A 13028-nucleotide genomic window follows, 5' to 3' on the forward strand; every position below is an offset into this window, starting at 1 on the left:
CTTGGTTTATATCAAATAAATGTTTTGTAGCAGATCAATTTTTGGTTCATATCTGTTCATGTTCCATTGACCCTGATATAATGTGACCCCACATTTAACGTGATATTTTATGGATCCCAATCATCATGCTATAATGAGGTTCCACTGTATACAGACACTCTACTTTCAATATAACTCACAATGCAGATGAAAAGGAAATAAACTCACCTTGATAAGCTAAAAACATTTTAGTAAAGGGAGGCATTCTAACAAGGAAGTGAAGCACAGTTCCACTGTTTGAATAATGTGATCCATAATGATAAGGCTGCACAGGTGGCATTGGGTCGTCCTCTCGGGCACCTTTGCGATATTCCTCTTCTAAGTACTAAAAACAGTACAAATAAAGCACAACAGTGAGAACATGCTTGCATAATTAACAGCACTTTTAATATAAATGCAATATATGTAGATATATTCAGATGAACTGAAAAATAACCAAACACAATTTATTTTTGATTGAAACTACAATTAGTTTTTCAATAATTTATGGATAGACTGAGTCAATGATCACCGTTTACAACAGGGTATGCAAGTCTACAAGGGCCCATTTTTAAATTAATTGGGTTTTCAGGCCAGATGTATGGAAATATATCTCACAAATATTTATTTAGAATATTCTGAGAAACTAAACAGTGCTGGTTCTATGAGGTTTACATCAAAAAGAACCAGGAATACCTGGGATGTAACAATCAAGAAAAAAAAGACAAAAATCAAATAAACTATAAAAGAGAATCCAGTATTAAACTTATTTCGAAAATGTTTCAAATAGCCATGTTTTAAGGATTTTTCTAAATAGCAAAAGACTATTGAAAGATGTAAAAATGCCCAGACGCTCATTCCAGAATTTTATTCCCACAAAAACAAATGAGGACTGGAAAACTGACTTAAATCTGACAAATTTTGAGGTTGGGATATGTAAAAGCAAAATATTCTATAGTTTTATGGTCAGGGCCGCCGTCGTCGACCATCTGCCACCGGGTTGGGCCCCCTGCATTGAAATCACAGCACCTCTCACCTCTGTTTGAAAGCGCTGCAGGCAGCAGGGCAGCAGATTGCTTCCCTTTGGGCCTCCTTCCCTCGCTATAGACCTATATCTAATTTGCTGTTTATAGCTAAGCTTACTGAGCAGACGGCATGTTGCCCTAGGTTAAAAAAAAAAAAAATTTGTTCTGAATTGCCTCTTTATGTTTCCAATTTGCTGACTCCATACTGTCCCTCAAGATCTTTGAGATCCCAGAACCAAAATAGGTTGGTTCTTCCGGTGCCAGTGCTGGCACGGTTTGAGAGCACTTGCTGCTTTGCCTTTTACTTTTTGGCCCCTTCCCTTTTGAATTCTCTTCCTAATTTTCTTAGGCTTAAGCCCAGCCTGCAAAGATTTAAGAAAGAACTTAGGTCACATTTCTTTACTTCAGTGTTTGAGGACCCATTCTGGGAGAGGTAGGGCATTGGGATGTATAGTTTGAGGAGCTCTGCAGTTTTATTTTCATTGTGTTTTTTTCTTCCTTTCTCTCTTCTCCTTTGCAATGTAACTATTATTGCACTCGTAAATGATATGTAAATCACTTTGATTGTGCCACAGAAAGGTGATGTATCAGTAGGGCCAGCCTAACCCGCTAAGCGGGGTAAGCACAGCAGGGGGGCGCCTGCTTTCAAGGGCGCTGCATCATGCAATTTTCCTGGCCGGAACCAGAAGCTCCCAGCCAGGAGCCAGCCTGCTGCCTGACCTCTTCTCCCATCTCCCTCAACAGAGTCCGCCTGCCCCTCGCCTTCCTGCATGCCGCCCAGAATTTAAAAGTCATCTTATCAGGGTCCTGGCGGCAGCAGTGAAAGGCGAGCAGGCTCGGCGAGTCGGCGCTTCAGCGGGCTACCTTCCCTTCTCTTCACTCTCAGCTCTGCCTCTGGTCCCACCCTCATTTCTTGTTTCCGCACAGATCTCCAGGTAATTTTTTTCAAGAACCAGCTTGAGTGCATAAAAGATGGTTTTACATACTCAAGTCACTTATAAAATCACCTCCTTTATGTTATTTCCATTACAATTTTAAAAGAATAAAAAATATATAAATTGAGAAAAAAAGCAAAATTCTATTAACAGACCTTGTAGTTGTCAACGTAACGATCTTCCTTTTCTTTCGACTGCACAGCTATGGGCTTTGCCAGATTTCTGCAATGGAGGAATGGTCAATAAAAAAACTTTAGATATACATATTAAAAAATTAGAAAATACATTATAATACACTATAAGGTCCATTTTAGACAACGCGTTGGGTTGGGAATTCAAATGTCCAGGTCAGGGAATGCTCATGTCTCCTTTTATTTTACAAAAGGCTCTTCTGGAGGTTGAGCATTTTATGAAATACCTAGAAGGCCACTGGCAAACAAAGAATTTCAGATAGATGGTATATAAATTCAATATTATGAAATAAAATGTGACAGGATGTCCAGAGAAAGCAGTGATTTAAACAAAAAACGCACATAGGAAATAAATGTCCTACTCTTCCTAATGTGTGTTGCTGCAGCTTTGGAAAATCCTTGCTCTTGACACCCCAATCCTCACCCCACTCTACCGATCTCATCCTTGGCACTTACCAGGGATTTCACTGGTGGCTAGTGAAGGGGGTAGAAGAGATCCTGGACCATGACCACCAGGGTTCAAAGAGATGCCAGTCACCCCTAGCAGCAGCCTGGCAGTAGTAACGCTAGGGGTCAGCTTCCAAATAAGGGGCAAGCAGGAAACCCTTGGTAGGTGCCAGGGGTAAGCTCAGAGGTGCACCTTCTTCCTGCTGTGAGCTTCGGGGGGGGGGGGGGGGGGGGAGGGAGTCAATGCTGTTTTGCAACTGCCCCTTTATTGGTGTTTGTGTATGCCTCAGGGCTGGTTAAAAACTGACAAAGAAATGATTTCAAATAGGTAGGTTTGTTTTTCCATTCTAAAATGGGAAACACACATTTTTGTGGACTGCTCAAACCATGTCCACACCATTCCCCTTAGAAAGCTAGGCATCCTGGAGATCTACATGCAAATAATGGCTTTAGAAAATTGCAATTTGAAAATGTATACTATCTATATTTGTAAATGTTGCTATTTACACATATAAATACTTCTTAAACAAGGGCTTATATATGACTTAAGTTTTAAAAGTCATTTTCATACTTAACAAGTGTAAATGGTGGATGACATTTACACTTGAGTTCATTAAATCCCTTCCAACTGCATTTCCTAGAAATACCTTGCTTCTTTTTAATATTACTAGTATATTCAAGGGAGAGTTTATACTGTACTGATCAACTTAAGTGCAAATGTCATCCACCATTAGATGAATAAAACATTAAATTAAAAAGAGCAACACAAAGAGTAATGTAAAACCAAACTTTTGCTAAAATAAAACTGCTTGCCTGCAACAAGTGTTCTCTAAAAGCAGAGGAATCACCAGTCACACATTTCAAGATCTTTCTAGGAAAAACATGATGGTCCCTCTGGGCATACATACAATGTCCTGCGTCCTCATGCACACTTATACAGCATGCCCCAGTTATATTACTAAGCCTAATACCAGAAACATCTGTTTTATCTTTCCCACCTTATTATTTCCCTTATCCCTTATTTGTTCTGTTAGTCTGTCCTGATTAAATTGTAAGCTCTGTCGAGCAGGGACTTTCTCTTCATCTTCAAGTGTACAGAGCTACGTTAATGTGGATATAGGTGATTGGTGATTCTGCTATTTTCAAAGAACACTTGTTAAAAACAAGCAACTTAATTTTCCCTAAGATGAATCACCAAGTCACAAAACTGGGACTTCCAAGGACTTTCCACAACAAACAGGGGAAAACAACAATCTCTCAAACACATCAGTACTAAGCATCTTTAACATTAGCAAAATTTGCCCCTTCCTTTCTGAACACGCCACCAAAACCCTTATCCACACACCCTTTTTACTTCTCGCTTGGACTATTGTAATTTACTTCACACTGGTCTTCCACTCAACCATCTCTCTCCTCTCCAATCTGTCCAGAATTCTGCAGCACGACTTATTTTCCGCCAGAATCGTTATGCCCACACTAGCCCACTCCTCAAATCACTTCACTGGCTCCCTGTCTGCTTCCGTATACAGTTCAAACTCCTCTTACTGACCTTTAAATGCATCCCACTCTATGACCCCTCATTACCTCTCCTCTCTTGTTTCTCCCCACATTCCTCCCCATGAACTCCGCTCTCTGAACAAATCTCTCTTGTCGTCCCCCTTCTCCTCCACCACTAACTCCAGACTTCGTTCCTTTTGTCTCGCAGCACCTTATGCCTGGAACCGTCTTCCCGAACCCATACGTCTAGCTCCATCTCTTCCTGTTTCTATGCTGAAAGCCCACCTTTTCACTACTGCCTTTGGCTCCTAACCACTACTCACTTGCCCTCCTCCTCTTTACCCATTAATTCCCTTGCCCGTTCTATGTCTTGTCTATCTGTTCTACCTAGATTGTAAGCTCTTTGAGCAGGGACTACCTCTCTATGTCAAGTGTTCAGCGCTGCGTGCGTCTGGTAGCGTTATACAAATGCTATTAGTAGTAGTAGTACTAAGTGTTTTTGTCAGGTTGGAGTTCCCTCTCTTACATTTATTTTGTACAACAGAACTCTAAATAAAATAAATGAAAGAATGGGTCCTGAGAGAAGCTGGAGTTGGGCTTTAACCATCAAAGAGACCAAAAGGGAATAGACTGTCCAAACTTCTTGTTGTTGTGTGCACTATATAACGACATATAAAGGTATGAATTTAAGTTCTTGTTGTAGCCATGTACATAATCTTAAGAGACTGATCTCAAAATGGCCCTGGACAAAGCCATGATTCTGACAAAATGAAATGGGGTAATTTTATAAAGATTTTTATGCCCATGCAAAGCCTATTTTGTATATGGAAAAGGTCTTTTATGAGTGTAATATACTTACCTGTAAGTACACGTGCTAACAAGATGTGTATACTTGTATCCATGCTGCATGTAGGTAAGTGAAGTTACGATGTGTGCATGCACACAGAGTACATGCATATATGTATGCCTTTTTCAGAGAAGGTACAAATGTGTATGTTGGCATGTGTGTGCTTTAGGGACTAATTCAGAGTGCAGATTTATTAAGGCACCAATGGGTCTATGTTGCCATTCTAAAATGGACTTAAAATAGGTGCCTTTTAAATATCCCACATAAGCATCCTGTTATAGGATTACCCTTCATGAATCAAAGTAGTTTGGATGTAAATGAAGAAAATGCAGCCTGGATAGACTATTTAAGGTGTTTAGTCTGCTCAAGACAGATGACAATGATTCTCATACAATCTAAGAGGGCTCTTTAACATTTATTGGCATGCAGCCTTCAGAAAAATGATGGCAATCCAACAAACGTTTCGGAAGCAACTTGGCATACCTGGCAAACACCACTCTGGTATGATAGAATTTAGTATAAAGTGGACAAGTTACTACTTAAAGCCTTGTGACTCTGTGGGCTGACATAACCCATTACCAAAAGAGTGGCTTTCCATGTCTGGTGCTTTAGTCTTCTAGAGACTAGATATTCAAAAGGGAATTTCATCTGCAGGAACACAGCCATGCTGGAGTTCCATACTAGTATAGGTGGCTTGATAGAAGGATTCAAATGAAGGAAGCACTGCATAAATCTGACATTAAGGTTTGGAAAGAAATCAGCCTCTCCTGTACATAATGATCATATGGGCTAAGACACTAACCCCCTCTCCCCCTTTACAAAGCTGTGCAGCAATGCAAATACAGCCCATTCACTCTGAACGGGCTATGTTGGCATTATCGCACCAGCAGACGCTAGTGCGGATTTGTAAAAGGGGGGGTAAGGTACACTCTGACAAAGTAAGTTTATTTTTTAAACTTTATTTATAGGATTATATCAATTACAATTCAAATAAACTTGTACAGAAAAACAGGCTTTTCAAAGGGACAGCATCAGAATATCAAATATTCAAATAGTAACATGACATATCCATATTATTATTACTCTCCCAATATCGGACAAACTAGAGATCCTTGGAATTACTATTGATACCAACCTAACCCTGGAGAGCCAAGCCTCTGCCACCACGAAGAAAATGTTCCATGCAATGTGGAAACTCAAACGGATTAAACAATTCTTCCCTAGGGAAACTTTCCGTAACATAATTCAAACAATGGTACTATCACATGTTGACTACTGTAACGCCGTATATGCGGAATGCAAAGAACAGATCTTAAGGAAACTCCAGACCGCGAAGAACACGGCAGCTAGACTCATTTTCGGAAGGACAAGATTCGAAAGTGCTAAACACCTACGCAAAATACTGCACTGGCTACCAATCAAGGAATGAATAACCTTCAAAATTTACACTCTGGTCCACAAAACAATCCATGATCTGGCCCCAACCTACATGACCGAACTTATCGACTTACCAACTAGAAACATCATCGAATCATCAAGAACGTTTCTAAACCTGCATTACCCAAACTGTAAAGGACTAAAATACAAATCAACATATGCATCCAGCTTTTCCTACATTTGCACCCAGCTCTGGAACGCATTACCTAACATAGTAACGTAGTAACATAGTAGATGACGGCAGAAAAAGACCTGCATGGTCCATCCAGTCTGCCCAAGACAAACTCATATGTGTATACCTTCCTTGAATTTGTACCTGTCCTTTTCAGGGCACAGACCATAGTCTGCCCAGCAGTATTTCCCGCCTCCCAACCACCAGTCCCGCCTCCCATCACCGGCTCTGGTACAGACCGTATAAGTCTGCCCTCCCCTATCCTCGCCTCCCAACCACCACCCCCTCTTCCCCCCACCTGCTCCGCCACCCAATTTCAGCTAAGCTTCTGAGGATCCATTCCTTCTGCACAGGATTCCTCTATGCATATCCCACGCATGTTTGAACTCCGTTACCGTTTTCATCTCCACCACCTCCCGCGGGAGGGCATTCCAAGCGTCCACCACCCTCTCCGTGAAAAAATACTTCCTGACATCTTTCCTGAGTCTGCCCCCCTTCAATCTCATTTCATGTCCTCTCGTTCTACCGCCTTCCCATCTCCGGAAAAGATTCGTTTGCGGATTAATACCTTTCAAATATTTGAACGTCTGTATCATATCACCCCTGTTCCTCCTTTCCTCATTACCTAGAAACATTAGAACTGTGAACACCCATCTAAAATTCCAAAAAGACCTCAAGACTCACCTCTTTCGGAAAGCCAACCCAGAAGACCTGAATTCATGAACAATGAATCACATGAACTAAGAAATGAACAATACCCCTTCCACATAATCCTATTACTTCAAACTGTACGAATTTTACCACTCCAGTTATATTTAAGTGTACTTCTACCCTTATCCTACTCTGTATTGCTCACTAGAAGCTGTAGTCCCATCCCCGGAGACTTATCAGCCTTACTGGGATTACTTCTCTCTATATGTTACTATATATTTTTCTCAGAGTTGTATTTTTTCCGGAACCTTATCAGCTTCCTTTCACCTACTGCTACTCTATTTTCCACTCTGTATATATTCCCGGAGTTAGTACTCTCCTCTCCAGAACCTGTAAGCCACATTGAGCCTACTGCTATGCGGGAAAATGTGGGATACAAATGTAATAAATAAATAAATAAATTATTGTTATAGCCTACTATAGTCCATAATGGGACTCAAGAATGTAAATGAAGGAAATAAAGAAGAGTGAAATCTTTTGATGAGCCTGAGCTTGTTAAGGGAGAGGAACATTATTTACTAACCCCCTCACGAATCTACTAAGGAGGGCTAGAAAGCCTTCTTGTAGTAAAAAAAAAAAAAAAAAAGGTCAAGTGTGTTGGATCCCAATGTACATATTTAGTAGCCTGACAGGTGGTAATAAACTTACAGGGAAATCTCAGAAAGAAGATTACCTCTAAGTTAAGGACTCCACACTTTAGTAACAGTAATTGCTTCCTCCTTCTCTGAGTTTCTTTACACAAATCAGGAAATACTGACACTCTTATATTTCTAAACATATTCTGACAATTTTTAAATATTGCCTGAGTATCCACTACCCCAGTTGCCAGCAGAAGAATAGAAGCACGAAGCGGCAGGAACACCATCTGCGCACCTCACCTGAGTGGAGAACTGCCCGAAAGGGGCCAGAGGAGCAGCGCAATACCTGAGTATCTCAATCGGCCGGAGCGCCCACGTTTACCACCCAAACTCAGAACGGAGCGGCCTAGCAATTCACGCGGCTAGCGGACCACGCGACAAAGAAAAGGCCCGCTGACTAATAATTCCTGCGGAGCCACTGCAACAAAGCGACAAACAGTCCCGACGGATCACCGCTGCCTCCTGTAGCGAAGCAACAGCACTGGGACGAACTGATTCACTCTGCAGATCCCGCTGACCCTGGAAAAGGGGCTGATGCTACGGGATCTGACTTCAGCTCTTCGAGAACTGAGGTGAGCCACCGGGAACTGACCCGCGATTCCCCCACTCACATCTCACACCTATTCCCGATCTAGTTAGACAGGAGAGGGAAGGCCGGGAATCACAGAGTAGGGGGAAGAAAAGGTTTGCCCGGCGCGCTTACAAGCCCAACACACCAGAGATCAATACGCCACGTGGACGTGAACCACCTGCGGAACAGGACTGAAGTCGCTCCAGAAGCTCACGGTCCGACGGCCTACTCCTCGGCAGAACAGCCCGGGAGGGATCCTCTCGAGTGGATACCCTGGTTGACCAGGCCTCAGCCTCGCCGACCCGGGAACCCTCGCACCGCCGCCGCGCCCCCCCCCCCCCCCGGCAGGAATTGCCCGGGAATCGAGTCACAGCGGAGCGAGGAGAGAGCCCGCCAGGAACCAGGCTTGGCACCCCTGCCCATCAACCCGTCCACGCGGACGCGACTTGCCCGCGTGGCAGCGCCTGAAGCGCCCGACCGGGAGACTCCATCGCCGGCCAGCACCACTCGTCCAGGTTTAAACGCACCACCGTTTAAACCTCAACGGAGCTCCAGGTCCAGACGGCAAGCTAATTGATTTGTTTCCTGCCACAGATCGTTCCAGTCCGTCTTCTCCGTCTTTTCCTGCGTGTTCCGGTCCTGCCGCTCAGCTCTCCTCTGTTCCAGCCCACCTAATCCTGCCTGTTCCAGAGTGTTCCAGCCCACCTAATCCAGCCTGTTCCAGAGTGTGTCAGCCCTGCTGCCCAGCTCTCCTCTACCCCATCTTGTTCCAGTCCACCTGTTCCAGCCAGCTCCAGCTACCTGCTCCAGTCCTGCCGCCCAGCCGCAGTCTGTCGGATCCAGCTTCTCCCTGTTTGTTCCAGCTACCTGCTCCTGCCTCTCCCTGCTTGTTCCACCTACCTGCTCCAGTCCTGCCGCCCAGCTCGCCCAGCCGCAGTCTGTCGGATCCAGCTTCTCCCTGTTTGTTCCAGCTACCTGCTCCTGCCTCTCCCTGCTTGTTCCAGCTACCTGCTCCAGTCCTGCCGCCCAGCTCGCCCAGCCGCAGTCCGTCGGATCCAGCTTCTCCCTGTTTGTTCCAGCTACCTGCTCCTGCCTCTCCCTGCTTGTTCCACCTACCTGCTCCAGTCCTGCCGCCCAGCTCGCCCAGCCGCAGTCTGTCGGATCCAGCTTCTCCCTGTTTGTTCCAGCTACCTGCTCCTGCCTCTCCCTATTTGTTCCAGCTACTTGCTCCAGCTTACCGCAGTCCGTTGAATCCAGCTTCTCCCTGCTTGTTCCAGCTGCAGTCCGCCCGACCCAGCCAGATCCAGCCTCTCCCTGCTTATACCAGCCATCTACTCCAGCTTGTTCCAACCAGCCTACTACCTGCTCCAGCTTACTGCAGTCCGTCGGATCCAGCTTCTCCCTGCTTGTTCCAGCCATCTACTCCAGCTTGTTCCAACCCACCTACTACCTGCTCCAGCTTACTGCAGTCCGTCGGATCCCGCTTCTCCCTGCTTGTTCCAGCCGTAGTCCGTCGGATCCAGCTTCTCCCTATTTGTTCCAGCCGTAGTCCGTCAGATCCAGCTTCTCCCTGTTCCAGCCATCTGCTCCAACCTGTTCCAGCCCGCCTGACCCAGCTCATTCAGCTCATCCCAGTCCATCTGCACCAGCCTGTTCCAGTCCGCCTCCTCCAGCCTGTTCCAGCCCGCCTGACCCAGCTCATCCAGTTTGTCCCAGTCCATCTGCACCAGCCTGTTCCAGTCTGCCTGATCCAGCCTGCTCCAGTCCGCCTGATCCAGCTCCTCCCTGTCCACCTGATCCACCTTCAGAGTATTTTCTAACGGCACTTCTTCCACCCCCATCCCGCTCTCTGTTGGGGTTCCTCAAGGATCTGTCCTTGACCGCTTCTTTTCTCGATCTACACCTCTTCCCTGGGCTCGCTGATCTCATCACATGGTTTCCAGTACCATCTCTATGCTGATGACACCCAGCTTTATCTCTCCACTCCCGACATCACAGTCGAAACCCAGGCCAAAGTTTCGGCCTGCCTCTCAGACATCGCTGCCTGGATGTCCAACCGGCATCTGAAACTGAACATGGCAAAGATCGAGCTCCTTGTCTTTCCACCCAAACCCTCTTCTCCCACTTTCCGTCTCTGTTGACAACGCCCTCATCCTCCCCGTCTCTTCAGCCCGCAATCTCGGAGTCATCTTCGACTCCTCCCTCTCCTTCTCTGCCCATATCCAGCAAACAGCTAAGACCTGTCGCTTTTTCCTCTTTAATATTTGCAAAATTCGTCCATTCCTCTCTGAACAGACCACCCGAACCCTCGTCCACTCGCTCGTTACCTCTCGTCTTGACTATTGCAACCTTCTTCTCGCTGGCCTCCCGCTTAGCCATCTATCCCCCCTTCAATTTGTCCAAAATTCCGCCGCACGTCTTATCTACCGCGTGAATCGATACTCTCATATCACCCCTCTCCTCAAGTCGCTTCACTGGCTCCCGATCCGCTACCGTATACAGTTCAAGCTTCTCCTATTGACCTTCAAGTGCACTCAATCTGCAGCCCCCCTTTACCTCTCTACCCTCCTCTCCCTGTATGTTCCCACCCGTAACCTCCGCTCTCAGGACAAATCACTACTATCTGTACCCTTCTCTACCACCGCTAACTCCAGACTCCGCCCCTTCTGCCTCGCATCACCTTATGCCTGGAACAGACTTCCCGAGCCCATACGTCATGCTGCCCATCTTCAAGTCCTTACTCAAAGCCCATCTCTTCTCCCTTGCTTTTGGCGCCTAACCACCTTCCCTACATAGCTTATAACCTTTAGATTGTAAGCTACCTACATTGACTACATAAGTTGTAAGTTACCTACACTGACTACATAGTTTGTAACCTTTAGATTGTAAGCTCTCTTGAGCAGGGACTGTCCTTCCCCATGCTAAAATTGTACAGCGCTGCGTAACCCTGGCAGCGCTATAGAAATGCTAAGTAGTAGTAGTATCCAGTCTCTATTTGAGCTACTACCCACAGCTATTATCATTGTTGCCTTATCATCATCCAACTGCACAGATTCAGGTACAGCTTCCAAAGGGTCTAAGTACGGTTTCCCATTATGGTTTGATAACGACGCTGATTTTAAAGAAAATAAGCCTTCAAAATCAATGGAATCTGCTCCAAATCCAACTTTATGTTTAAATTTGTTTATTCCAAATCCAACTTTAAAGACCTCAGCAAAATACATTTTTAACATGTCTTTCGGAGAGATTTTGCTATCAAATGGGAAGTTTACTAATCTCAAATTCACACTTCTAGTATTTTTTTTTTGCATTTTCTAGTTTCAAACGCAAACTCTTAATATCTTTATGTATCACTTCTTGAACATCCTGCACCCATTGTACATCTTCTAGCTCCTCAGAGACTATCCCAGAAAGTCATGTTCAAAGGTTTCTAGTTTTTGCAATCTTCTCTGTAAATCTAAAATCTGAACCTTTAGGTCTTTCACTACAGGGATAGCTGTCTATGCTAAACTGGAGGTAGCTAACAAAATATTCTCTACGGACATTTCAGATGTCTTTGTCTTTCTGTTTTACTAGAGTATGTGGAAGACTTATAATGGTAAAATTTCTCAAATCAGATTCTTCAGCCACATTTCCTCACTTGGCCTTTGGAAGGGCTCTAGTCATCTTCCCTCTTAGAAGCTGTTCTCCCTCCTCTGCACATACTTGTTCTAATGCCACTGACACAGCAGTACCACTCTGGCCTGGAAATGTTGCAATCTGGTTTTAGCAGTATTTTCTTTACCGACGGCATTCTTCTAATCAAGAAGCGGCGATACTGTTTTGCGATTCTGCAGACAATCTGAGTGACACTTATCTTTATTTAAGCCTTGTCATTTTTCCACAAGACACCATTAGAAGTTTGGAATGATTCTGACCCTTGACACAAGCGGAATTACACCAAAGCACGACCCGTGTCGGGTCATTTTCTGAATTATCACCTATTGTCCCAATTTTGAAGGCCCTTGTGTGCTTTTTTTCTGTTTTGCAATCTGAGTTGAAGCCATAGCACACTCATGCGCCCACCAATCAGACACAGAAACCGGGGAGCTTGACACTGTGGCGGGGATCGGGCATCCGGGCTTAAAGAGATCTCATTCCCTAGGGAGTGACTCTCACCTCCATTGTTAAGGTCAGACCAATGGTCCATCTAGCCCAGTATCCTGCTTCCAACAGTGCTCAATCCAGGCCACAAGTACCTCACAGAATTCCAAACAGTAGCAAGATTCCATGCTACCAGTCCAAGGGCAAGTAGTGGCTTCCCCCATGTCTATCTCAATAGCAGACTATGGACTTTTCCTCCAGGAACTTGTCCAAACCTTTTTTTTTAAATTCAGATATGCTAACCACTGTAACTACATCCTCCAGCAACAAGTTCCAGTTCTTCCTATTCATTTTAAAAGTATTACCATGTAACTTCATTGTGTCCCCTAGTCTTTGTACTTTTTGAAAGATTTTTAAAAATTGATTCATTTTTACCCATTGTACGCCACTCAGGAC

At 44.7% G+C, this 13028-nt stretch overlaps 1 protein-coding gene across 1 annotated transcript in view; it reads right to left on the minus strand.

Moving 5' to 3' along the window:
• The window catches only part of LYST (lysosomal trafficking regulator), a 347836-nt gene that overhangs the window by 70599 nt on the left and 264209 nt on the right, over window positions 1-13028 (minus strand). The window contains exons 40-41 of the mRNA XM_030195890.1: window positions 2134-2200; window positions 208-364 (exon numbers count right to left, since the gene is read on the minus strand). Coding sequence (XP_030051750.1) covers window positions 208-364; window positions 2134-2200 — 224 coding nt within the window. The remainder of the gene's footprint in view (window positions 1-207; window positions 365-2133; window positions 2201-13028) is intronic.

This window comes from Microcaecilia unicolor, chromosome 3 (assembly GCF_901765095.1).
Source record: "Microcaecilia unicolor chromosome 3, aMicUni1.1, whole genome shotgun sequence".
Lineage (NCBI taxonomy): Eukaryota > Metazoa > Chordata > Amphibia > Gymnophiona > Siphonopidae > Microcaecilia > Microcaecilia unicolor.